We start from the raw sequence: 25649 nt of genomic DNA on the forward strand, positions 1-25649 counted from the left end.
TCCCCAAACCTGGCTTGTACTAGTAATTTGCAATCAAAATTTGCAAGCAATTGTGACAAGGTATTTTTCAATGTTTTTCGTCTAAAAAATTGAAACGTCAATTATAAATTACTGTACGAAATGTTATCAGTTTAGGAAGACAAATGTCAAATTATCGATAAACTCTCAAATAATTGTACAAGTGATTTTTAATATCCTATCTTATAGGAAGAATGAACTGTCAATTGCAAATATTCAGGAATTGTAAATAATTGTCTGTGCAGGTTCTCCCTCCAATGTTTTACGAATCACTCCTCATCTTTTTGGGAAGAGAAAGAGAAGTATCAAATTCCGGGACTCATTTAATTTGAATATTTCATCTCAAATTTGGCAAGCCGGTTTGACAAGACAAGTAATAAATCGATTGATTGTGACTAGAGGTTGAGGTTGTTTAAGAAATTTCTGTTTAAATTCTAGCCACCGCTTAAGGACACTTGGCTCTTTCTTCTCATTTTTAATTTTGACAGTCCTTCAATGACATTAATTTGCACTTCTGACTGTTACTCCCGTAAAAAATAAAAAAAGAAACAAAACCGATGAAGTAGGAGTTTTTTTCCCCTCTAAGCACATTTATTCTCTTATTGGATACAATACTGCTTAAAATATTATCTGGATTATTAAATAGTTGGAAATTCAAGCCTTAGCTCATTGGTGTGATAATTAATCATTTTTACTAGACTCAATTCATTAGATAGCAAAGTAGGGTTTTTCCTCCTTAGGAAAGGGAGTAAGGCCGGGTTCTGTAAAGGCCCGTGAAAGAATGCAATTGGACTTATAAATCCAATAAATAAAGAGGGATATTGAAAAAATTTACGCAAGAAATTATGAATTTCAAGAGGACTCGATGCTTTGTAACTGAATATCTAATACCAAACAGGAGAAAAAACAAAAAAGTTAGATATCTGATCCAACTGAATGCAATTAAGCACAAGAATATGGTGCAGTGGGTTGAAGATTGTGATGCTAGCTAGAAAACGAGAAGAAACGCGCAAACACAGAACAAGGAAAAGACCACCATGGCTTTGTTTGGTACCAGCAATGAATTTTGACGGATTGGGATTATTGGGATTCAAACTAACGAATCATATTACTAAATCAAAGTAAAACACCTTAAAAGGGAACTAAACATGGAAACCTCAGTAATAGTCGGAGACTATCACTCCATGCCTTTTGCCATATCCCAATTTAGAATCCTCAATCTGTTCCTTCGTCTTCTTCAACTCCTCTTCATATATATATAACATAAATATATTCTCACTCTTCCTCTCCTTCCCCATTACTGTTTCTGTGTTTTCCGTCATGGCTTCGCCGGCGAAAACGATACTCGTCACCGGAGGGGCCGGCTTCATCGGTTCTCACACCGTTGTTCAGCTTCTCAAAGGTGGCTTTAACGTTACCATCATCGATAACCTTGACAATTCCGTCATGGAAGCCGTCCACCGGATTCGGGGTTTGGTCGGTCCCGACTCTTCTAAGAACCTCGACTTCGTTCAAGTATGATTTCAGACCAATAACATTAAAATCTTCAATCCTTTCTCCCCAGTCATAAACCTGCATTACCGTCCGGTTTGATCTTATTTGTTGACCTGATTTCAGGGTGATCTCAGGAATATAGGTGACTTGGAGAAACTGTTTTCCAAAACCAAGTACGTGTGGATTGCTAGCTTTTTTTATATACTATTCAGTTACTTGAACATTTATAACCATGCATGTCATTTTTTTATGTCGAAAGAAACACAGATTTTACAGAGAGAATAGTTGATTTTCCGTGATTTTGTAACTGGGGATCATGATGAAACAGATTTGATGCGGTGATCCACTTTGCGGGTCTAAAAGCTGTGGAGAAAGTGTTCAAAATCCCCTTCGGTATTTTGAATATAACTTAATCGGCACCATCAATCTCTATCAAACTATGAAAAAGTACAACTGTAAGAAGGTTAGTTAGAAAAAAGATTACATTTTTCTGTATGTCTTGGTCTGCTTCTATAAAGTGACCTCCACGCAGGCAAAAGAGGCATCACCCGTGTGCATGTGCTGCAATAAAACAGGGACGACGTTAACTTGTGTCCCCTGCTTCTGCGAATATTGTATGAATTTATTACATCCTTGTAACTTAAGGATATTAAATTAAATATGCGATCATTCTGGATTATGTTTCTTCCATAAAGTAATCGCCACGCAGGCAAAAGGGTCCCATTCTTTTTTTTGCCCAAACAAAAGGCGTCTCATTCGCTCCCCAAGTCTGGTAATAAAGCAGGGACGTTAACTCGTCTCCCCTGTTTCTGTGAATAACATTGTGAAATCTTACATCCTTAGAGCTTTAGGGTATAAGCTTTTCTTTCTTTCTTCGTTGCATACGTAATGTGTTTTCATGGTTGAATCAGATGGTATTCTCATCATCTGCAACAGTCTATGGTGAAGCTAAAAAGATACCTTGTGATGAGAATTCCGAGTTAATGGCCATGAGTCCTTATGGAAGGACCAAGGTAAGCATGACTTGATCTGTCAATAATTTGATAGATAATATAGAGATTTTATAAACTGATTTTGAATATAGAAGTACTCTGTGTTTGCTGCTCGAAACAGCTGATACTGGAAGACATAGCTCGAGACCTCCAAAAGGCAGAGCCAGATTGGGGGATCATCTTACTGAGATACTTCAATCCAGTAGGAGCCCATGAGAGTGGCAAAATTGGTGAAGATCCCAGAGGAATTCCCAATAACCTCATGCCTTTCATACAACAAGTCGCTGTTGGAAGGTTGCCTGAGCTCAACGTATTCGGTCTAGATTATCCCACGAAGGACGGCACTGCGGTTCGTAAAACCTTCTTCTATAGTAATATTCCATGCACTAAACGAATCAATCATCAAACCTTTCTGATCCTATCTAAAAAGTGGATCTTTTCTTTCATTTTGGTTTTGAAATCTAGGTACGGGACTATATCCATGTAATGGACTTGGCAGATGGTCACATCGCCGCCCTGCGCAAGCTCTTCAACACAGAGAGCATAGGTGATTCGATGTTATTGTTTCTTGTATATATGGAAATGGCATTCATTATCTTTGTGCGATAGTTGAAAGTACTGTGACAAACTTGGTGGTAGGTTGTACGGCTTACAATCTAGGAACTGGTCGTGGTACGTCCGTGCTTGAAATGGTTGCAGCATTCGAGAAAGCTTCCGGAAAGGTAACTATATATAATATATGAATCTTCCTTTGTGCATGCAAGTGACGATGAAATATGAAGCTTTGGTCGATCGGGTTGTTATTTAATGTTCAGAAAATTCCCCTGAAAAAGTGTCCGAGGAGACCTGGGGATGCTGTTGCTGTGTATGCATCTACAGAGAAAGCTGAGAAAGGGCTAGGGTGGAAGTAAGAACTTTATCTAACATTTTGCCAAAAAAAGAAAAATATGACTGTTCATTATGGTTGTTGTTTGATGAAACATATGATTTTGTGCAGGGCAAAATATGGTGTGGAGGAAATGTGCAGGGACCAATGGTGTTGGGCAAGCAACAACCCGTGGGGGTACAGGGGGAAGCCATAGAGTTCTATGAATAATTAATTAATTGGGAGATACAAGCTTGCTACGTTACTGCACATTTTTTAATTTTTATGTTCATGTTTGTGTTTCGGAGAAATTGCGGTAGGTTTGGTTGGCATGTCTGGATTATTGACCAGTGATTCCAATTTCACGGTCCCAATTAGTTTGTAATGGTTAGAACAATGAAGAAATTAGTTAAATAGCAATTAATGGAATTTCTTTGATTTAGCACTGTGATTTGTTAGATTGAATCACAATCCCAATCATTCAACATTTATTGTCAGTGTACCAAACATAGCAATGGCTATATATTCATATTTACAGCACATATTTGTTATCATTAATCATTTTAATTAATTTTTTTTAATCTTTTTAAATTAGTCATCAAACTCTTTATAGCAAAGGTCAAAGGTAGTATGTAGCCTCCAGTTTTTTTTATAAGAGCATGAAGTTTAAATTGTCTCAGTCCTTTTTATAAGAACCTAACTGGGGTTGCCTAAACATTTAAAGTATTTTTACTATTTTTGTTCTTAATTAATTTTATATATTGTATTAATTAAAAGATTGGCAATTTTGCATAGCACATTCTCTTTCATATTTTTTTTCATTACTAATCTATTTCTTTCTTTATAAATAAGGTTATACTTAAAAAAAGGTTTATTTTTATATATTTATTATTTTTAACTAATTTTAATTGTCTTTTAAGCTGCGTAATTCAGTTATAAGGTTTTTATTAAAAAGATCAGAGCGAGTTTGTAATTATACATTGATACGGTGCTTGACCCATTTAATGGATAATTTATATTTAAATTTTCCATTTTTTTTGTTTTTAAGTTAACGTTTTATTTTAACCAATCGACAATTAGAAAATTATTTCCATTTTATGTACTATGCACGTTAAAATATAAATAATTAAAACAAATGGCGTGGATTTGATGCACGGGCGGCTCCGCTAATCGGCGTAGGAATGAGATTGACTTTAACTAGAACAGTGCAACCCTTCATGCGCCTTCCCATACGCATCGTGATTAAACAATGTATTGGGTCAGAAAAGATGGGCCGTTGATGTCTGCCCAATGTTTTCAATAATCATTAAAAAATATGTATTGATTTTAATAAAATAATGTCTATATTTAATGATCTACAATAATTTGAATATAATTACCGCCAATTAAAAAAATCGGTTTCTAACCAAAAAAATCATACTATTATCTTAAAAATTTTAGCAAAAAGAATATTTCAAAAAATTAATTTATAAGTCTTTATAGTTTCACATGAGTTTTAATTAAATTTGTGTAACTTTTTTATCAATCATTTGAAATTATAAGTGAAAATTTCAACAAAAAAACTTTTAAATTTAAAAATATTAAACCAATCTTATTTACTACACTTTAATAATAATTAATAATATTTAAAAAGTAAACAATAATACATATTTATAATCCTGATTTAAAATTTTGAAATTTTAGAGATATTGTTTGGGATTTTTACAAACTATAAAAACATGTTTAAAATTAGGTAAGATTATAAAGACTTAATAAAGAATGTAAAGATTTAATTAAGAATTAAATACTGAATAAAAAAGAAAAAAAAGAGTAACCTAATTTTTTTTTTGAGCTGAAAATACAGTAACCTAATTAAGTTAGGTAAAACTATGGAAAGTTATAGATTAATTTTCTCAATTATTTTATAACCTAGCTTAATAATTAATCTTAGAACAGTCGAGTTTTCTCTTATCCGATTGCATCTAAGTCGCTAAATAATTAATCTTACTGTAAAAAGAAGTTCCGTGACGCATGGAGGGGTCCGGCGTGACCAGCCTGCTGGTGCTGGACCAATTCGACCCGTGAAAGAGAAAAAGGGCATATGATTAATTCCGCACCATACAGCCAACAGTAAGCGGAAGGAAGAGAAAGAAGGTTCTGGAAAAAAAAGATGAGCGAGCTTGGTGGAGAGGTCCAAAACCAAAAAGGCTTCTTGATCCGGGATTCGATTCCCCGACCCGACTCAGCTTCCTTAACTCGCTTCTCGCTCCTCGTGTCCCCTTTCTAGCGCCTTCTTATCCCTTCGCTTTCTCTCTATCCATCATATGTGGGACCCACTGTTATTATTGTGATTTCCAAATTCCTCCCCGCTCTTTCCTTCTCGAACCCACGATCTCTCTTTCCTCCTCTCTCCCCCCACCTCTCCCTCCTCCTCGAACTCATCCTCTATTATTTACTCTCGCCTCCGAAACTTCTAGAAGCAACAAAAAAACCTACCACCACCTCCCTCCCTCCGCTCTCTTGCCGCAACCGCTGCTTCCGGTCGTTTCTGGTTCAACTGCTTAAGACTGCGTTTCTTCTTTCCTCGTCGGTGGGTGACGAGTTTTCAGAGCCTTAACTCACCTATCTCTGTCAAGGTACCACATATCGTCACACTAGTATTCGTGTTCGATTATGCTTGTCTGTATTTCTATTCATTTATTTTAATATTAATGTCAGAATAGTGCAGCTGATTATAAGGAACATGGATTAGGCTTATTGAGGATAGTTTGACTTCCTTGTATATTGCAATACTGATTTTCATAAAACGTTTGTCTATGTTGTGGATATCATCTGTAATCTCCTTCTCACGCATTTATTTGTCTCCGAAACAAACAGTTGGAGGATAGTTATGAGGTACGAGAAGCCTGAGCTTCAGATCTGAAGTCGAGCTCATGGCGCCATTGCCGGTGGAGCAGACCGGTGAATCAGCACTGACTGACTCACAGAGATCTATGCCGACGCCGTTTCTAACGAAGACCTACCAACTTGTGGATGACCCCTCTGTGGATGACCTGATTTCCTGGAATGAAGATGGAACCAGTTTCATAGTTTGGCGACCCGCTGAATTCGCTCGAGATTTACTTCCAAAGTATTTCAAACACAATAACTTCTCCAGTTTCGTCCGTCAACTAAATACCTATGTAAGCTTAACTTTCAGTACTGTTTTATTTCTTCTTTTGCTAATACAAATATACGATTTTCCCATTATTTTCTCGCCTGCCTAACGGATTGTTGTTCACTCGCCTGTGATTTGGCAGGGATTTCGGAAGGTTGTTCCCGATCGTTGGGAATTCGCTAATGACTGTTTCCGGCGAGGCGAGAGAAGCCTGCTTCGAGACATTCAACGGCGGAAAATATCGGCGTGTACGTCTGCCGTAGCTGCGGCCAGTACAGTGACGGTGGCTGCAGCACCTTCCGCCGTCGTAGGGGTGTCTCCGACCAACTCCGGTGACGAGCAGGTAATCTCTTCGAACACATCTCCGATTGCCGCACATAATACAGTGCAGCTCACCACAAGTTGCACCACTGCACCCGAGCTCTTAGAAGAGAATAAAAAGCTTAGGAAAGAGAACATGCAATTGAGTAATGAATTGAGTCAATTGAAGGGGCTCTGTAATAACATACTGACATTGATGACGAATTATGCTTCAAGCCAATTAGAGTCCAGTAGTGCCGCTGAAGGAAAACCATTGGAGCTTTTACCCGCGACGCAGCTTTCGGCTGAGGAAGCCATCGTAGGAGGCGGCGCTTCGCAGGAGACGAAAGTTACCGAAGCGGAGGTGCCCAAATTGTTTGGGGTTTCAATTGGGGCAAAACGACATCGGAGTTCAGAGGGCGAGGAGGCAGAAAAGGAAGAACAAAATCAAACACAGTCGTCCCAAGAACCCGACGGTGGCTCCGATGTAAAAACAGAGCCGCTAGATGGTAGTAACTCCGATGATCAGGAGACGCCCTGGTTGGAGCTTGGGAAACAATAGCCAATAAGTTGTTAATTCGTTTGATGGCTCTGCGTCTCGGGCTGCCATGTTCGGATGCTGTCACGTGCGAAAGGCTGGGACGCACGTGATTTGAAGCCCCATCTTCTTCCCAAATGTTGCAGCACAGTTAAGACTAGAAATAGTCATCGAAGCGGGAAGGATAAGCACTAAGAAAGCGATGCTTCATTTTGGGTGCGGAAAGTGAAAAGTTACGAAGGGAAAAGGAATGTCATTTTGATGGTGAAAAAATGATTAGCAAATGACAGTGGAAAAATGACGAATCACGATGAGACGTGGACGGAGCAACGTGATGTGATTATTCAAACCGGATGCGATTTCGATTGGATTTAAGTGTATTTCACGCTTCCATTATTTAGATTTTGCACCTTCTTCGTTCCTTCCTTCGGTTGCGATGCTATGATTTTCTGACATCATATCAGCCTAGCATGTGTATACTCGCATAAATTTCTACTAATATTTGCAAACTTTGCAACTAATTATTAAAAATGTAAGGCCTATTATAACCCGCTCTTCATAATAATTGATTTTCTGAAATTTTTTTAATTGATGATAACGGTTTTCTTTCATCAGCTTCTTATTCTTAATAAATTAAGTGTTTCAAGTGATAGGGATGATTTGTCGCATCTTTAACCTATTTTTAAGTGATTAAGGTTTAATATGAGGTACAAAATGGGAATATAAGAATTACGGTAATGAGTTCCCTCTTTCCAGGCTCCTGGCATGACGGTTTGAGTTTAAAAAGGGTGTGAGTGAGCGGGGGAAAGGGAAGCGGGAAAAGAGGCCTGGATGTGGGAGGTTCCAGTCTGGATAAGTTATGTGTTGTGCATCATAATAATTTTATCTCATAAAACATAAATGTAATTATTATATGTTCGTAATAAAAAGCACATAATTTGGGCTGTTATGGAGTTGCAGATGCAGGGCACCATATAAAAACGCAGGAGGCGTTGATGATTATGGGCTGGAATCGAAGTTCAAAGCATGCCAAAAATTGGCTGTCACAGTTTGACTGCGGTCCGCCTATGATGTCCGTCTGTCAAAACTACAAAAGTAAATATTTAGGAGAATTACATTCAAATCCCACATAAGAGAAATAATCACTATAAAGTTTCAAGTAACAACCTGAGCAGCCTGAAATAACAAGTCCTACAGTGAGAATGACAACCTCTGGGACTTTGTTTTTTTAATTACTTGGGACCTCATTGTAATTCTCTCTAAATATTTCATCGTCCCGTCCAACGATGTATAATCAAAGCTCCCTTCTAGATGGAACATTCTAGAAAGTTAATGACTTGTAGTTGTACCACACAAAGCACAAACAGTTAATTATATTGTTCATCCCTTATAAATGTAGTTAATTTATGTATATATCCAGCATTTATAGATAATACTGTATGAGTAATTGAGTATATTATTGGATATTGATTCTTGTCCACCCTTGTCCCTCCATCTAGGCTCTAGTCCATCACATGATTGAAGTGGACTGGCTAACAAATCAAGAAGCGCAACATTCAAAAATGTCATTGCGAGCGACAACCAAAACAAAAGGTTTGGTGCGATTAATGTTGACTTTACTCATCCGTAACGAATACAGACCGAAACATTTGATATTGTGATGGTTTTTACCTTTTAGAACTGTTCAACCGTTTCAAACTGAAAACTATCCTACCAATCAAAACTTTGGTCAATTATCCTTCGGTCCCCTTTTCGTTTTGAAATTGCAACGGGATTCTGCTTTTTCTTTTTTTTCTTTTTTGGTACAAAAATTTTAGGAAAAGGGTTGGACTCACCCACGGCCACGAAAGTATGACAAGCAAGTCTTTTTTTTTTCTGGCCCAATAGGTAGGAATTTCTCAACCTCAATATGCTATGGTGACACCTCTCCCAACGCAGCAACTGGAGCCACAACAAAATAGTACTCTCCATAATCGAAATCTTCTTTTTTGTGAGAGAGTCCAGTTTTTTTACCAGTTGAACCCATGAACGAGGGGTTCCGTGGGTTCACAGACATCATGCGGGTTTGGTTTAGGTTCAAGAATTGCTGCGTGGTTACCCGTATAAATAGGCCCATGTTTTTTTCATTCGAGTCCGTCCTATCTGCCAAAAAGAGCCACACCATTGGCAATTGGGATACCGGCAAACCTTAATATTGGAGTATTGTTTTAAAAAAAAGTGTTTAGGTACCCCAATAATCACTTTTTCATAAATATTTTTTTTACAGATCGAGACAAACTCTTTCACATATTTATCTTGTATACCGTAAAAGCATTTTTGAAACTATAGTTTTGATCTTACCCAAACACCTACTCTCTCCAATCCAATCCCAAATATAACTAATAACTAACTAAATCATGTACATCAAAATATTATTTAAAATTAATTAAAATAATAAATATGTAAGATATTTTTTCTAAATATATTCTTATTTATGAAAACTGAGTGAAACCAATGTGAGCAAATGAATCAGGAAAAAAAAACATAAGCTTTGTTTGAATTAATGTTTGAAATCACTTATAAGCACATTTTATGTAAGTTGAGATAGAAAATTTTTCACATACTTACCTTGCATTTCATAAATCACGATTGAAAAGCTACTTATAAGCTACCATAATAAATAATTGTAATTAATTAGGGCTAAAAACAATATATATGTTAAATTTTTAGAAAAGTACAAAGTATTACTTATATAGAACACCAATATATATATATATATATATATATAAGAAAATGAATGTTACATACTAGAGGAGGGGAGGAGCATTTCTGAATGAAAAGGATGATTCAAGGGGGAAAATGAAAAAGAAAGAAGCGGATGACTGAACATTGAACAGATTCAATTGAAAAGTATTCCAATGTTTGTGAGCTCATTCATTAAATTTTCCAACACTAGCCAGCCAATATGAATCAAAATGGCAAAATACAATGAATTTTGAACATGAATGAAGACCACAAAAACACGCCCCCCACGCTGAAGGTAGGTTCTCTGTTCTACTTCTCATTATTATTATTATTATTATTATTATTATTATTATTATTAACTAATATTGTATCGGTATGCAACCTAACACTCGCCCCAAAAATCTAGTATAATTATTTATTTATTAATAAATATTTATACAATTATTTAAAAAAGCAGATAATTCACATACAAAATTTAAATATAAAATCTTTTGTTATTATGCATGCAACTCATTTTTGAATGGGAGTGCAGTACGTGCAAATCAACTGATTATTATTAATTAAAATTCAAAAAACGTTTATGGAAACAGTGATCTTTTGATCAATGAATGCTTTATATGATAGAATAAGAAAATGGTCCAGCAATAAGAAAATGCTTAGAAACCGCCTAATAGTATACCAGAATAAAAATTTTCTTGTGAGAAGGTTGTTACCTTGAGTCCACTTTTGCAACTTCAAATTATTAGTATCTGTCCTTTTCACTAGGAAAAGGGGAAAAAAAAAAAGCAGAGAAATATGCTGTTCCTGTTTACTCACACAATTACTTTTTCAATATTCGATAATATTAAAAAATTTATAAGTTGTAACATTTTAAATACCACGAACAATGTGTGTCACTTGAAGAGTCAATCAGTCAATGCAATGTATGGGCCTATATTGCTTAATTCTTAAACATATCCATCAAATGATCTAACAATTTCTAGGAAATAGACAGGAAGATATGGTCCCCCCCCCCCAAAAAAAAAACTTTTAATTTCTTTCACCACCAAAGACAATGTTTTTATGTCATCATCTTCTTCTCCTCCTCCTTCCTACAAGGGAGGGGGGACTTATTGCCATTCGCATGTACTAATTGTATATTTATTCCCTTCCAAAAACAATACAGGTCGCTTGTTCTGAGTTTTTCTTGATTCAAAATATAAGTGTAATTTAATAAATATTTGGAGCATTCAATTTTTTGCTTCTATATTTTATCCTTGCACAACTTAAATATTACGAGTAGTTAATTTTCCATTGAAATATTATAATAAAGATAATTTTGTTACACCTTTAATGAGTTAATTTCTAGTTTGTTTGACTGAATCTACATTATCAGAGAGACAGGGGAGAGTATTGATTACGGATCCCTCAGCCCAAAACGTTTTTCATCATGTCAATTTTATTTAAATTTTGTTCGGCAAGAAAATAATGATTGGTGCGGCGGCCAATAATAGAAATGAAAAAAGATTAATTAATCGGTTAAAAAAGCAATCAGATGTGATACCCAAAAGGATAAAAAAAAAAAAAAAAATCTAAGACGTGGGCCTATGACGTCTCATATACTTGCGTATTGTTGGAATCGAGGCAAAGCGAAGGAGAAGCGCTTTTTCATTGATTAGACTGTCTTTTTTCATTCAAAAATTAACAATGGAATAATCCTCTTGCGAATGACATATTGATGGGTAGTCTGAAATATTGTTATAACAGCTCTTTAAGCTCGGAGACACAGTGACCTCGGAGAACTTAGAGAATCTAAGTCACTTAAATTATTTTAAATAAACGAAATAACAGGTAAGTCCAGGAACTTTTTTGAAACATACTATTACTTCTTGTTTTTAATAAAAAAACCAGTAAACTAATTTGAATAGATTCATAAAATTGTTAAGCTAGATACATGTAATAAGTGTTCTCTTTTCTAAAATATCCTTACTAATCATATGTATTAGCAAGAATTACCATTTAATGAAACATTTAATATGTAGAACTACTACAAGAACTATTTTAAAAAAATAAATAAATATGAAAAATAAAGTGGGTTGGAATATTATATTTAAAATCAAATTAAATGTCAAATTAGCTTTTATACGAAGGATGGAGCTAGTGATTTACAAATATGGTATCGAAGAATTATAAAAAAAGATAATTATATACATATAAAAAAACTTTTGTACCATTACGATTATGAGGAACTTGCTTTCTTTTGGACAAAACTGTCATTCTGCCGACTTTTGTGGAAAAGAAGCAGCATGTGGAGGCAGAGGCACGCACTAATCACAAGTCCCAATTCCAGAGCTGTGTGTGTGTATTTTCGCTGACAAGAGCTGTATTCTAAATCTAATAACTTTTGGCCGTTGACTCTCTGGGTCTGCTTATTCTAATTTTCCAGTTTCCACGCCACAATGAGTGAACAATTTGTTAATGTTTTGTTTGTTCAATCATGCCATTTAAAGCAAGGCCTACCCCACAAGGGAGGAAAATATACAGTACCTGGGACCCTTGAAAAAATTATAAAATAACTAAGAAGGAGAGGGTGACCGGAAAAGATGCATGGAAAGGTACCTATAGCAATTAATGTGTGTTAAGAGAAAATAAAGTGGTCCGTCATCTTGTAAACTTTTGGCCCAAAAAATAAATCATCGTATGAGTGAAAGATTTCACTTGTAACTTTACGCTGATAATGCATGTATCTCCAATTTGAAAAGCAAAAGAAGAAAAGAAAAGACAGAGTGAAAAGCTGGAAAAGTTTAGGTAACTTATTTGGAATTGTTACAAGACCTCTTTAAAACAGCTTATAAGTAGTTTATAAACTGTTTTTTAATAATGATTTACGGAATTCAAGACAAGTATGTAAGAGGAATTTTGTCTCAACTTACGTAAAACATGCTTATAAGAAATTTCTACCGCTCTACCAAATAGGACCATAAAGTGTCTTTCAACCACTCCTCCTGTCCTAAATATAAAGGTCTTATATTTAATACCAGAAGAGTATAATTTAGAACACGAAATAAATATATGCAAGGAGAGTTTTATTTCGATTCACACGACATTGATTGAAAAGTTATTCCAACACGTTACCTCATCGTCCTGACGTCCAACTTTTAATTATTATATACACGTCAATGGTTCCTGCTTCATGTACGTAGTTTCTTGCGTTGTTTCCTGCATTAAAATTCCAACCTCGAATCATTTTCATTGATATGTAGTATACTAGTATGTACTCCTTGTTACTCCTCTGTGTCTTGTTCTTGTATTTCTTGCGTCAGAGAGAGAGAGATATGATGAGCAATATCCTGAATCCCATGTGGGAGCTGGAGGTCAGAGTTTTGTCATGTGAAGGCCTCAGTCTGATAAGCGAGTCGTCTTCTTTTTCCTCGTGGTGGTCCTCCTTCATATTTACGCCGGCGAATTCCACGCCCTCGCATTTCTTTTCCGTGACGAAGCTGCCTGATCAGAAACCTAAGGTGTACAGTGAGAGGCTGGAAGGCGAAGGAGCAGCAGAAGGAGGGGTGTTACGCGTGCCAGCCGATTCCCACTTCCTCTCCGATACGCAGTCTTGTCTGTACCTTCAGTTACACCGGAAGCGGCGGATTTTGGGGCCGACTCAAGTGGGGTGGTGTCTGATTCCAGCGTCTGATATTTGGCCGCCGCCGCCACCTCCCCCGTGTGTTCGTTGCCTGAGTTACAGGCTACGAGGGAGAGACGGGTGCGCGGGTGGCGCCATAATCAACCTCAGTATTCAGTTGAAGGATAGGCATGACGCTGCCGCTGCTTCTCCGGCGATCGGAATTCCCATTGGGAAGATGGAAGAGGGACAGATGAAATCTGGGTGCTGATTTGATAATTCAGTTTGGTCTACTGCTTTTGGAGAAATAACCTTTTTTCACGGTGGAAAAATATGAGCTCAACCACATGCATGCTTACCATTTCCGGTCCACTTCTGTGTACGTGTCTCGTTTTGTTTTCTTGTGCTTCTTTTTTACCCCTTCTTTTATTCGATCGGTTTTAAACTTTTTCTTTTTTTTTGTAGAAAGATGAATCATGGGAGAGTTTTATTCATCTGTACCCTCGCTTCAATATGAATTACTATTATTTATTAGCGGATATACTGTTAAGCAAAAATTTATTATTATTTTTTTGACTAAAAAAATTTATTAATTTGATTTGGATGATTTTGATTTTATATATTATTGTAATAATTTCTCATTCCGAAAATTAATAAAGAATACATCATTTTTAAATTCCACGTGTTCTCTCTGTTTTTTTAATTAAAAAAAGATAAACACATTTTTTCATGGAACATGAGAAATATTTTTTTCTGAATTCTCTCTGGCACACACGTATTGATATGTTGATACCTATTGGCATTTGTAATTGTCAAAATATCACTGTCTTTTGTCATCTTTTCGGCCAGAGACTCCAAAAGTTCAAGAATCATCCTCTTGTTGCTTCCACTAGTTTTATTGGTCGAAATCTCATTTCACTCCTTTTCAATTGTTCCGTAATAGACTAATATGCTTTTGGTGGATTCTAGCCAAGTTTCCCAACTCGAAAGCTTGCTTTAGCTTTCGAGTGACTACAATAATTTTTACACATCTAAATGACGTAATATAAATTCAGCGACATTCTAATCGAGCTGATAAGAAATAATTATATTTTTATTTCATCTTCCATTAATTTTGTTTATTCATTTGCTCAAACTGAACAAGGCTTGCAAGCCAGCCAGGAAACAACGGAATCCAAGCAAAGCTTGTAATCTTCAAAAAGAAAAAGGGGAAAGGGAATTTGATGAGCCTAGTCTGCGGGGCTCCGAGTTTGGACAGATGGAGGAAAATAGGAATAATGGGCCGTGGAGATAATCAGAGAAAGGCGGGAGCTCATAACGGGCATGGGCTGACAGAGAGAGAAAGTGAGAGTCTGACGGTTTACATGACACCTTACTATTCAAAAACAATACTAATTACTAGTCTTCTAAACACATCCTTTCTCAAATAATATTACTCCTCCGGTTCTTAATATAAGACCCATTTAAATAATTTGATTAGATTAAAAAAAATTAGTTAAGTTAGTTAATTATAAGAAATGTGACATTTTTCTTAAAACACCATAATCATCTTTCTTAATACCTCATTTCCCTATTTTACTTGATTATGATTGAGGGAATATCTATATGGATAATTTAGAAAAAATTGATAAATATAAGAAATAGGTCTTATATTTAAGACCAAAACCAACTCAATAATTGGGTCTTATATTAATGACCAGAAGAGTAATTTATTGCTTTTTAATAGGAATTTATCTAAAAAAATTAAGTGAACATTTTAACCTATTTTAGGAAAACCCTATCCGTCATAGAAAAGGGAGGAAAAATTGTGGGTAAGGCCCAACCGATGAGAACATTTGGAATGAAGCAGCAAGGTTTGAAGATGACCTATAAAATGCCAATTTCTAGCGAGCTTCATGCAGAGCCGAACAGAAATTAACAGTTTGAGCGCTAAGCTTCATGGCGGAGCGTTCAAATAGCGAGTGAAGGAATCCAGACTGTGCCCTCATTTCTGAGGTCAAAGGGATTATAGGAAGAGACTGGCAAAATCTTCCTTTATGGCCTGGCTGACGATCATGCAGTGGTGACACTAATAGAGTAGCAGCCCAAGGCCATATTTAAAGCTTTGCAAAGCTCTTTCAGAAAAGCTGCTCTCTTTCACAATCTTCAATCCCTTGATGTTCATTTCGCTCCTCTTCATGTTACATGCTCGGGAAGCCCCGCCTGGAAATTGTTCCCCAATGCACTCATTTCATTACCTACATTCTCCCAGAGTATGTTGACCAATGTCTAATGGCTTACCTCACTCCGAAGCCCAATTAGAATATTCCAAGAGAAGCTTTTACTATATAGCACTTGGCACATACTAAAAACACAAGTCACAGTCAAATTGCCCAACAGCCTGTCATTTCTTACATGCACTCAAACCTTTCTCTTTCTACTGTCTTTATTATAAGAACCTAACAACACTCAACATAGGCACATGAGACCGAACAACGTCCAGTGGTGAATTTACAGATCATACAGCCAACTAGGGTGACTTGATAAGTATTCACATACTACATTCACATTAACAGCATATCGCCTCAAGATAATTCTGGCACAAATGCACTGAACAAGCTCAATACACCCACCAACTCAAAGCCAATGCCAAATTGGCCTGGATTGAAGTATATTAACATGCTGTGCATAATACACCCGGACAACAAATATACCTATTCATCAACATGAGTGCTAGAAAATTTTTTGGGTCCACTAAGCTTCCTCTTGGTTGATTCTCTTCAAGATGTTATACTTGCAGAGAGGACAAGTAGAATTAATGTACAGCCACTTGTCCACACAGGCACAGTGAAAATGGTGACCACAAGGAAGTTCTCTAAGGTCAACGCCATCATCATAAGCAGATAGACAGATGCAGCATTCCTGCAGTTAATAAATCAGAATAAAATAAAACATAAGTACAAATAAGTGATTAATCGCTTCAAACTTCCATGGATAACAAAGGACAATGCAACCATGTACGTTGACCCAATAGGCCACAGCTTCAAATTAAGACATACGAAACAGACAGAACAAAACATCAGTTTGAACAATCAAGCCGATCTCTTCTGATGGTATGATGCAATAGCAGGACAAAGGGAATGCTAGAACACGTACAGAGAAAATGGATATACGTAGTATCCTCCACTTACATGTGTTTGATAGGTAAATTCGATGGGCATCACATAATCATGATAGCATAATTTCATTAGCTTATAAGAAAGCCTGCTACATTGAGTTCCCTTTGACATTTGACATTTAGATGATATCTTCAGCATAACGGATGAAGATGACTACAGGGAACCAGGAAAAAAGAAAAATAGGAGCAAAGACAAATCTCAACAGTGAGGAAAATGTTCAACATACCGCATCCTCTTCAGAAAGAATGTGTTCACTCGGTGAATCAGTGCCGCATTCAGTCATTATTCCACCAACTCGTTCTTGTGCACTGCCAGCAACTTTCTCTTCATTGTCAATTCTTCGGAATTTGAACTTAGGCAATTGCTCAATGTCTTCTTTTGATGCTCCTTCCTGCAGCCCCAAAAAAACAAAAATATTAAGGTCTAATAACATGTGCAAGATAACGACGGACTCTGCCATCACACTGAAATTGAATCAGTTCATATTTAACACTTGCCCCGAAAGCTAATAATACCCTCAAGTAAACTTCATAGATAATAATTCCAAGTCAAAGACCAGTCCTTCTGGTCCAAGCGAAGAAGCAAGGGCCTGAGCATGAAAGCCGGTAACTTAAAAAGAGTTACTTTATCTTCAAAACCATGTATGAACTTCATTACAACCGTAACAACTTAGCAATGTTTTGAATACTCTATTAATACATATTTGTGTAAACCTAAGGTCGCATAAGTTGGAGTAGCCATATTAGAATTTGGATGCAAGAGATTCATAAGGCCATACTAACTCAATAACAAGAGTGAAAAACAAGCAATGCCCCAGATTACCTGGTCTGCAACGGCATATAGAAGTGCAATAATACATGGAAGACAGCAGCATACAGCAATACCAATGATGAATGCCAGCGCAACACAGAATACAACGAAGAAAACATCGAAACCCAGGAAAGCTATACATAACCTGCAAAGTGAGTTGATTTTGTCCAAGGTAAAATTCAACAAAAAGAACAGAAAATTAGCTAAAAGGCAACTCAATTAAGTAATAAAAGTCCAATAATTCATAATTATATAAATGAACAAATCGCTTGATAGAGAGCACAGACCAGTATAAAAATGGAGAATCGAGGACTAAAGATTGACCACCAGCTGATACCCAGTAAAATCCGATGATCCACCAGATAAATGAAAACATTGTGTTTGCTGACTCCAAATGCTTTGCTACACTGCAAGGAAGAAAAGACAAACGTAAAAAAGCATTATTTTTCCCCAAGTTTTCTTAAGAAAAGGATAACTACAAGGGTCCAAATGGATGATAGGTCACAGATTTAAATGATACGTTTTTCTTGTCCTTGTCTGAAGCTTAAAAATATTAGAGGTATTGTGTCAACATATTAAAAAAAAAATAATGCTACGATATGCACAGAATTAAAAAAAATGAGCTACGACTTGAAGGTTACTACAGATTTCAGAAGCGGATAGTCCTTGAGCAAATGTACTATGAAAGTCTTTTTCCTTAATAATTTAAATCAGGTATATATAGACACTGGTCCCTTTTGCAGGCAACTTAACAGAACCAAAGGTCACTTAATACTCGTGTTTACGAGTGTTTTTAGTTTGGTATAATAAGACTCTAGTGCATTCAAATTCTGGGCAACAACTAAATTTGAATACAATTCAAGTTATTATCACAAGGCAGATTTTTTTTTTTTTTTGGGGGTCAAAGAAGGCAGATTTAATTATCGCTCACAATTGATTTATACAGGTACTAAAAGTGCCAGAGAAGAAATTATTCACCAAAATTAAAAAAGATGGAGCACAAATTCACCTTGTACCCTCTTCCTCGTTGAATTGCGCCAATGCCACATAGTGCCCAGAACCATCTCTCGAACCCAGACTCAGATTCCCACCGCTGCCCGTCCTTCCATGCGCTGCATCCAAGGATGGTGTAAACTGGCGCCGCCGGAGCCGCCTCCGTCTCCTATATTCAACGCAAACGCAGAACACGTGAAGGATACATTGCAGAGCGTAGCCCACAATCCACAACCTCAAAGGCATGCTCGGCGACTCGCTTCGACTCAAAATTAAAATCGTAGCAGCCACAACAACAAAGACGAAGTTCCAAATAATATCAAGGATCACAACGGGTTTAGAATAAGCCCAATCGCCCTGTCTCTCCTCCAATTGCTCAGCTGCAGTCTCTCTGACCAGCATCGATGGCTCGCGCATCATCCTACGCCCACTGGCCTGCCTCAGGAACCGAGCCGCTTGGCGCAGGCTCTGCCTGCGAACAAATCGCCGGCCAGAATTGAATTCGTCGGAAGAACCGCCTGAATTTGCTATGAATGGCGTCGAATCGATTATGTCATCGGAGGAAGGATTCGATGACCTAGTCGTCGCCATATCTTGCGTATTCCCTTTAAGCAGGGCGAAAAGATAAGCTTCAAATCAAAGCTGACTCGAAATTGGAACTGCTCGTCTTGATTCTTGACTGGGTTCGGCCTAGAAGATAAAATCAGAGAGTATCTAAAATGTTGAGGGGATCAAGCGCTTGACGCGAAATCGAGGATGACAAATCGTATGAATACTGGGACACAAACTCAACTTCAAGGGTTGAGACGGTGAATTGGTTGGGAGGCGACCGAGTTAGACCCGGACCCGAATCCGATGGCTCTAATGCGAAAACAGCGAAAGTTTCTCCCTTTTTTGCTTGTTGCTTGCAATTGCGATTGTGACGGCTCGTCCGTGGGATTTTCATGAACCATCACGAGCACCAAGTTTCAGCTTACTGAGTTACTGTTAATCACTGGGGATAAAAAAGTTCATTATCGTTATTATCATGATAAGGGGTAGATGGGAATCAACGAAATTGGCAACATTTTTCACATTGCCTTTTTTTGGGGGTTGAAAAAATTGTTATAAAATCTTAAATAGAAAACATCATTATTAAAAAATCTCAGTAATAATAAAACAATATATCAAAGGAGTAAATGGCATCTACTTTTAGTTGTCATTGTAATTTTTCTTTTTTACTTCTAATTTTTGGATAAACTATTTCCCTTGTTCGCCTTAAATTTCAAATTTTCAACCAATTATTTTTTATTACCACATTTAAATATAAATGCATAGTTATATTAGTTATTTTATTATAAAATGTATGTAGGTACTAATCATGAATTTTAATTGATAAATTCAATAATAAAAATACAAAAAATTATTTCCAATTTTTTATTGGTCTTTCGTACTTGGATGCAAAAAACAATGTATGGATGTTGAGATTTCGAAAAATATTTTTGAATCAACAATTTATCCTTTTTGCCACAAATTAACAATTTATCTATTAAAATGTCCTGTTATATTTGAAAATGTTTTTAAGAAATACCCTACTTTTTTATTTTTAATTATAAAGGGGTTAGTATAATTTTAGTCTCTCAAATTTTGACGCATTTTGGTTTTGTTCCCTCAAATTTCAAACTTATAATTTTAATTATTAGAATTTAGCTCATTTTAAAATGTTAGTTCCTGAAGATACGACAATGTTAACATTTGTAGAAGTGTCATTAATATCGTTATTCGTTAAAAGTAGTGAAGTAGACTCAACAGATAGTAGTTAACTAGATCTTGTGTGGATAATAAAATATGATGGAGTAAACCGTTATTGAAACAATCGTAATAAAGAAAAAATGGTGGTTAAGTAGCTTCCTTTTGAGGAGCTACTTTTTCCTTTTTTGTTATTCTCATAAAATTCAATTAGTTATCATCTGGTAAGTCTGCACCACTAGTTTAATATTATTTATGACATTACAGTAGATTTTAAAACAATTACACCAATATTTAAAAATAGACTAAATTTTAGGAACTAAAATCATGAGTTTGAAATTTAAGAGACTAAAATTAGATAGACCCAATTTTTAAGAACAAGAAATTATATTAATGCTATATAAAAAAAATACTGATAAACATGCACAACTCATCACAGGACCTATATATATTAGTTTTAAGGGGTGTTTGGTAACCTCATAAGCACTTTTTAAAAATGTTTTCATACAAATTAAGATAATTTTTATTACATATTTATCTTGTATGTTTCAAAATCACTTTTAAAACTATGATTTTTATTTTACCTAAACACTCCCTTAATAGTAAAAACTGGAATAAAAAATCTTATATTGGTCGCTCGGGTTACGCGCTTGTACGTTTAACGAATAAATAGGAAGGAAAAACTTACTTCACGGTGGTCGAACTTGCAAAATGAAAACTTATAGGGGCAGCGAGTCGGCGACCATAAAAGCAAACTATGAATTACTATTGAGTATTGACCGTGTTTGCACTTTGCAGGCTGCAGCCTCCTGCAGAACAAGCATTCGATTTGAATTGTCAAAACGCCAAAAAATCACAATAGCCTCCATTGGCGTCGCCCGGACTCGAACCGGAGACCTTCAGTGTGTTAGACTGACGTGATAACCAACTACACCACGACACCTTGCTGCTGTAAATGCTCTTATCTCTATTTTAAATTTTCGTTACTGGAAGGCACAAGAACATAAAGAACAACACGAATTACTAAGCATGAAAAAGAATAGATAAGAAAGAAAACCACATAACAAAGCGGTACCAAAAAGTAGCAAGATACCGATTGTCTAGCCAGTTCTAGATTTAGCAGCAACGATCATCCAACACAATGGCTTACATCTTTGTATTTGAATTCTAACATTACAGACAACTTTTGAAAGCGCTAACTTATAATTGACATTTGTTAAAGCCATTCATCTTTTCATTTTTGCAACTTTTGAATTTTGGTTTTTGAATAAAAATAAATAAATCAATTTGGATGCCTCAAATGATTATAAATTATGTAAACGTAACCCCCAATTATCAAATTACAACATCAGCCCAGAGAAGATTGTCAAATTACAAGCTTTCGACTCAATCAATGAGATGAAGATGCGAATGTCAAAAAAGTTCATGGAAGTTCAACTGATATACATATATATTAGCAGACCAATCAGCATCACATTTTAGAAACTGGGGAGAGGTCACCGACATAAATCCATGAACATCATGGAAGTCATATGCATTATATATGATCACAGCTATCTTAAGTAAGCAGGCCGTAACAGGAATGGTTATCAATTATCACCTAACTTAGTAAAACTTGTTAGCAAGTTCATACGCTATGCTCCACAATCAGACCAAAGTCCAAAACACTTTCACACCAACATTCTCAGTATCTATGACCCATAGGCAAACCAAACTTGTCCAAACGACCAGAACCGGGATAGGCTTTGCTAGTGAAGCTTGCATGCAAAGCAGATGCCCTTTGTGCAGACAATCTTGACTCGCCAAATCCGTTCATTGAGTACCTATTAGACGAACCAGACCTCTCATACCTTGTCCTCTGTTTTGGAGCACTGAGAGATCTGACCTTTGCCTTAGAAGATTCGGTGTAAGCCATATAATTAGGGCAGTCAGAATAAGCACTTACATAACTCCTTGAACCATCACTCTTAGTAGGAGTAAAAGGGCTTCTTTTAGAGCTACCATCCCTAGAGGACCCAGAAAAAAAAGGAGGACTATTGTTTGCTGTGCAGAATGGGGTCTCATCAACTTCATGCCCTTCTGGTGGACTGTAAGATTGGTGAATTTCACGATGGATTGGACCGGAATGATGAATTGTTGAGTTCTTTGTGGCGATCAAATTCTGACTATAAGGATCAGAAACTAAAGCTAGATTAGCGGAGTGGAAGAGGTTTCTGGCTCTGCGTTTTGATGCCAAGTTTCTTTTTTCAGAATCCATTTCCAGGATCCTTACATTTCTTTCATCGTTCACACAGATTCTTACGGACGATCTTTGTCGATTCCATGATTTCTCATCTACCCAACTGTCTGTTGTCTTCCAACATTTCTCCTTATTGCCACTGATCTGGACATAGGATTTAGAATTATCTCTTCACAGTTACATAAATGCTTTCATGAGTAGACACGTTAAATGACAAAATGAACCGCATCCCTAAATGCAAGAACAATACCTTGAGTATTGACGACTGATCATATTTCATGCTCTTGGATCTGATGGGGTTTTCAACTTTGTCAGGTGTTGCCGGATCCTGGGAACAGAAGAAATGCTGGAATTAAATAGCAATCGTATCAAGAACGTGAAAACCTAGCCGTGTGATGTCTTGATACTTGACTAGTCAATGAGATGAGACTAAGAGTATTAACAAATAGAACAGTTTAGACACAAATATCTTGGCTCAAAAATGGACTAATTATATCAGACACTATATTACAAATTTATAATTTATGAAAATGGATTCCTATATCATCAACTCATGTTTTCCAGCAGCATGAAATTACATATAGTAAAAGCATAATTGAGTGGACAGGAAAATTAATGGAGGGCCCAACAATTATTTACATGGAGGTGGACATTTGATGACATGGCCATCAAAGATGAACTAAGCCGCCCCGCCCGAACTCGAGTCTGAGCTCGCAAGTGTAATTGCATTTTTTGCAGCCGCTCAGCCGTCCGCTTCCTCGCCACCTGACCCCTCACCAGCGCCTGCAGCTTGACCAATCCTTTTAACGCTCGCAGGGCTCTCCTTGCCTACCAAATTTGCACATTGAGTTTCACATTGAAAGGCGAAATCTCTTTCTGACAAATAAATAAAAATCAGAGCACTCGGCGCACTTTATGACAGAAAACAAGATTTTATCTTTAGTAAATGTCAAGACAACAATAACAAAGCCCAATAAGACTAAGCCAACTGCAAGACGGCACGAAGCTATAACCAGTCCCTCTGTCTGATTTGATTACGAGTTTTGAATGGGTTGATGGGTTAAAGGAGAGATAAGCGCAAAGATGGATTTACATTATAAGGGGGAGACATGACGGTTCCCGGACCAAGCCGTTTCATTCATTTGAAGAGTTTTCAGATTCGCGCCAGGTAAAAGAACAGCACGGAAGCAACGAGAAAATTCGAAGGTAAACAGGCGCCAAAATGACTGAACTTCTATTTTGCAGTTAAGGAAAGTCCTGTGTCAGTGAGACGCTTTTGCGGCATTTGGACAAAAAGAAAAAAGAAAAGAAATATTAAAAGTACTCAATCTTCATTGGTTGCTAAAGTTAAACAGCCCAGCTTTTATCTTGGAAAAGTCATGCGGGTCCCTCGATTATACCGATCAGCATATGGGAGCTCCTTTTTACTCCCGTAGCTGGCCCCACTCTCCCAATAATTCCCAAATCCAAAGGATTAAAACCGAAGGCCAATGTTATTGCCACTAGCTCGTAATGGATGGTTCAGAGTTAAGTGTGGAAAAGGTAACGGTGAAAGCCATATTTTGAAGCAAAACTTTTCAGGCTATCAATTCTGAGTAAAACGACACTAGAGAACAGCTCAGCTCACTGTGCAATAAGTGGAATCTTCACAAAAACCAAATGAATAAAAACATCATCTTGCAAATAGACCAATCTGCAAAGCTGTCCTATCAGCTTCGAAGCAGACTGAATGAAAAAAATCTGTTCCAGGAATTTCCATATCTTCCTTACTACAGCTCGCAGTAGGAATCCTAGTTCATTCGCTTCTCCCGCCCCCCTCTTAATAAAAAATAAACAACGTGCTCTTCCATCTGCATCTCCAAATCAATAAATGCTTGTTCAAGATCAAAATGGAATTAAAAACAAAATGCGTTCTCGATACACACAAAACGGTCTTGGTAACTGTGACTCGAAACAAGTGATACAATGGTCAGACCCGGAAATTCAACGGATTTTGCGTTCACACGGCAGTAACTGCAAAAAGAAATAAAGACTACGGAACTATTAGCATTAAATATAAATAAGACCACTAACCAAACATCCACGAAAAGCGGCTTGAATCTTAACGGCTGCCCATTCTTCACGGTTAGCGGTGCTTTGCGCCGTGGCTTGGACGCATCTGCCGCCGCTACGAAGTCTGAGTGCAGGAGCTGCAGCCACGGTGATCGAATGATTATCATTATTATGAATGCCGGTTTTAACAGCGGTGGTGGTAGGGAGGTTATCGTGTTCTCTGTAAGATTTGACGAAGCTCCATCTGCGTTTCTCTTTGGGGGGTTTTGGAGCTGAGGTGGTGGGAGTGGGAGATGAGGAATCAGGCTTTTTAAGACTGAGAAAACCACGAAACCATTTTGATACCTTACCCATTTCTTCTAAGAAGCAAATGGAATAGGGTGCCAGTAGTTACTTCAACATTAAAGAGAGAACCAGGAGGGAAGAGAGAGAGAGAGAGGAGTTGGAGGGAAACTCTGGAAGGAAGAAAAGAGGCGGGGAGGATGGCTTTTTGTGTAAGCAAACAGTGCGGTCATTACACGGAGCCGAGGCCCCTTATGAACCAAGGGGCACACTGATCCGCGTGCATTCAATTATTATTTTCTTCTTCAAAAAAATTTACTTTTATCGCAAAAAAATGAAAGAAAGAAAGAATTTAAGTCATTTGGGTCTGAGACCATCAATCACAGTCAACGATTGGGACCTATGGTTTTGTCTGTGTACCACAAACAACCAGTTTCAGGGTTTGTTGTCTGCTGTCATTGAATTTAAATTATTTATATCTAATTTAAACAATTTAGATTTAAAATTTTTAATTAATTATTTTTAAAAAATATTGAGAAATTATTTTTATTTTAGATTCTATATATATTAAAATAATTATTTTAAATAAATAAAAATAAAAAATTAAATTTAACTATTTAAATGAGGTATGGATAACCTAAATCTCATAAGTTTAGTGTTTATTAAAATAACAAGTATTGGGACTGATTTCGTACGGCAAGATTGTAAATTTTTCACTA

General features: G+C 36.7%; 4 protein-coding genes, 1 long non-coding RNA gene, 1 other non-coding gene and 1 pseudogene across 6 annotated transcripts; 4 read left to right on the forward strand and 3 right to left on the reverse strand.

The window, feature by feature from the left end:
- Window positions 1-1338: 1338 nt before the first annotated feature.
- Window positions 1339-3586, forward strand: LOC114725190 (bifunctional UDP-glucose 4-epimerase and UDP-xylose 4-epimerase 1-like; annotated as a pseudogene).
- A 2646-nt stretch (window positions 3587-6232) lies between these two features.
- On the forward strand, window positions 6233-7908 carry LOC114725184 (heat stress transcription factor B-2b-like). The gene is made up of 2 exons (XM_028911672.1): window positions 6233-6530; window positions 6648-7908. The coding sequence occupies exons 1-2, from the start codon at window positions 6282-6284 to the stop codon at window positions 7365-7367; spliced, it is 969 nt and encodes a 322-aa protein (XP_028767505.1). The 5' UTR covers window positions 6233-6281; the 3' UTR covers window positions 7368-7908.
- Window positions 7909-13178: 5270 nt separating this feature from the next.
- Window positions 13179-14207, forward strand: LOC114725183 (uncharacterized). Its single transcript, XM_028911671.1, has one exon. The coding sequence runs from the start codon at window positions 13319-13321 to the stop codon at window positions 13937-13939; it is 621 nt and encodes a 206-aa protein (XP_028767504.1). The 5' UTR covers window positions 13179-13318; the 3' UTR covers window positions 13940-14207.
- Window positions 14208-14365: 158 nt separating this feature from the next.
- Window positions 14366-16296, forward strand: LOC114725188 (uncharacterized). The gene is made up of 2 exons (XR_003738405.1): window positions 14366-15018; window positions 15439-16296. It is a non-coding gene; the product is annotated as an uncharacterized LOC114725188 (long non-coding RNA).
- On the reverse strand, window positions 16055-19465 carry LOC114725187 (E3 ubiquitin-protein ligase At1g12760-like). Its single transcript, XM_028911675.1, has 5 exons — window positions 18646-19465; window positions 17924-18043; window positions 17649-17781; window positions 17053-17217; window positions 16055-16569 (listed from the first exon to the last, which is right to left on the reverse strand). The coding sequence occupies exons 1-5, from the start codon at window positions 19218-19220 to the stop codon at window positions 16402-16404; spliced, it is 1161 nt and encodes a 386-aa protein (XP_028767508.1). The 5' UTR covers window positions 19221-19465; the 3' UTR covers window positions 16055-16401.
- Window positions 19466-21226: 1761 nt separating this feature from the next.
- TRNAV-AAC (transfer RNA valine (anticodon AAC)) lies at window positions 21227-21300 on the reverse strand. Its single transcript has one exon. It is a non-coding gene; the product is annotated as a tRNA-Val (tRNA).
- A 647-nt stretch (window positions 21301-21947) lies between these two features.
- On the reverse strand, window positions 21948-25120 carry LOC114725186 (protein IQ-DOMAIN 14). The gene is made up of 4 exons (XM_028911674.1): window positions 24670-25120; window positions 23236-23424; window positions 22847-22924; window positions 21948-22740 (listed from the first exon to the last, which is right to left on the reverse strand). The coding sequence occupies exons 1-4, from the start codon at window positions 25000-25002 to the stop codon at window positions 22042-22044; spliced, it is 1299 nt and encodes a 432-aa protein (XP_028767507.1). The 5' UTR covers window positions 25003-25120; the 3' UTR covers window positions 21948-22041.
- Window positions 25121-25649: the final 529 nt, after the last annotated feature.

This window comes from Neltuma alba, unplaced genomic scaffold (genome assembly GCF_004799145.2).
Source record: "Neltuma alba isolate B1F8T4 unplaced genomic scaffold, ASM479914v2 tig00012231_pilon, whole genome shotgun sequence".
NCBI classification, from domain to species: Eukaryota; Viridiplantae; Streptophyta; class Magnoliopsida; order Fabales; family Fabaceae; genus Neltuma; species Neltuma alba.

What these genes read in the sequence shown, in the direction of transcription:
- LOC114725184 (XM_028911672.1), top strand. Translation starts at nt 6,282, where the DNA reads ATGGCGCCATTGCCGGTGGAGCAGACCGGTGAATCAGCACTGACTGAC. An exon ending in TCCGTCAACTAAATACCTAT is followed by an intron (nt 6,531 to 6,647) that starts GTAAGCTTAACT and finishes GTGATTTGGCAG; the next exon opens with GGATTTCGGAAGGTTGTTCC.
- LOC114725183 (XM_028911671.1), top strand. Translation starts at nt 13,319, where the DNA reads ATGTACTCCTTGTTACTCCTCTGTGTCTTGTTCTTGTATTTCTTGCGT.
- LOC114725187 (XM_028911675.1), bottom strand. Translation starts at nt 19,220, where the DNA reads ATGGCGACGACTAGGTCATCGAATCCTTCCTCCGATGACATAATCGAT. An exon ending in AACGAGGAAGAGGGTACAAG is followed by an intron (nt 18,044 to 18,645) that starts GTGAATTTGTGC and finishes TCTTCCTTGCAG; the next exon opens with TGTAGCAAAGCATTTGGAGT. An exon ending in TATATGCCGTTGCAGACCAG is followed by an intron (nt 17,218 to 17,648) that starts GTAATCTGGGGC and finishes TTGGGGCTGCAG; the next exon opens with GAAGGAGCATCAAAAGAAGA.
- LOC114725186 (XM_028911674.1), bottom strand. Translation starts at nt 25,002, where the DNA reads ATGGGTAAGGTATCAAAATGGTTTCGTGGTTTTCTCAGTCTTAAAAAG. An exon ending in CCGCTTTTCGTGGATGTTTG is followed by an intron (nt 23,425 to 24,669) that starts GTTAGTGGTCTT and finishes CAAATTTGGTAG; the next exon opens with GCAAGGAGAGCCCTGCGAGC. An exon ending in ATCAGTCGTCAATACTCAAG is followed by an intron (nt 22,741 to 22,846) that starts GTATTGTTCTTG and finishes TCCTATGTCCAG; the next exon opens with ATCAGTGGCAATAAGGAGAA.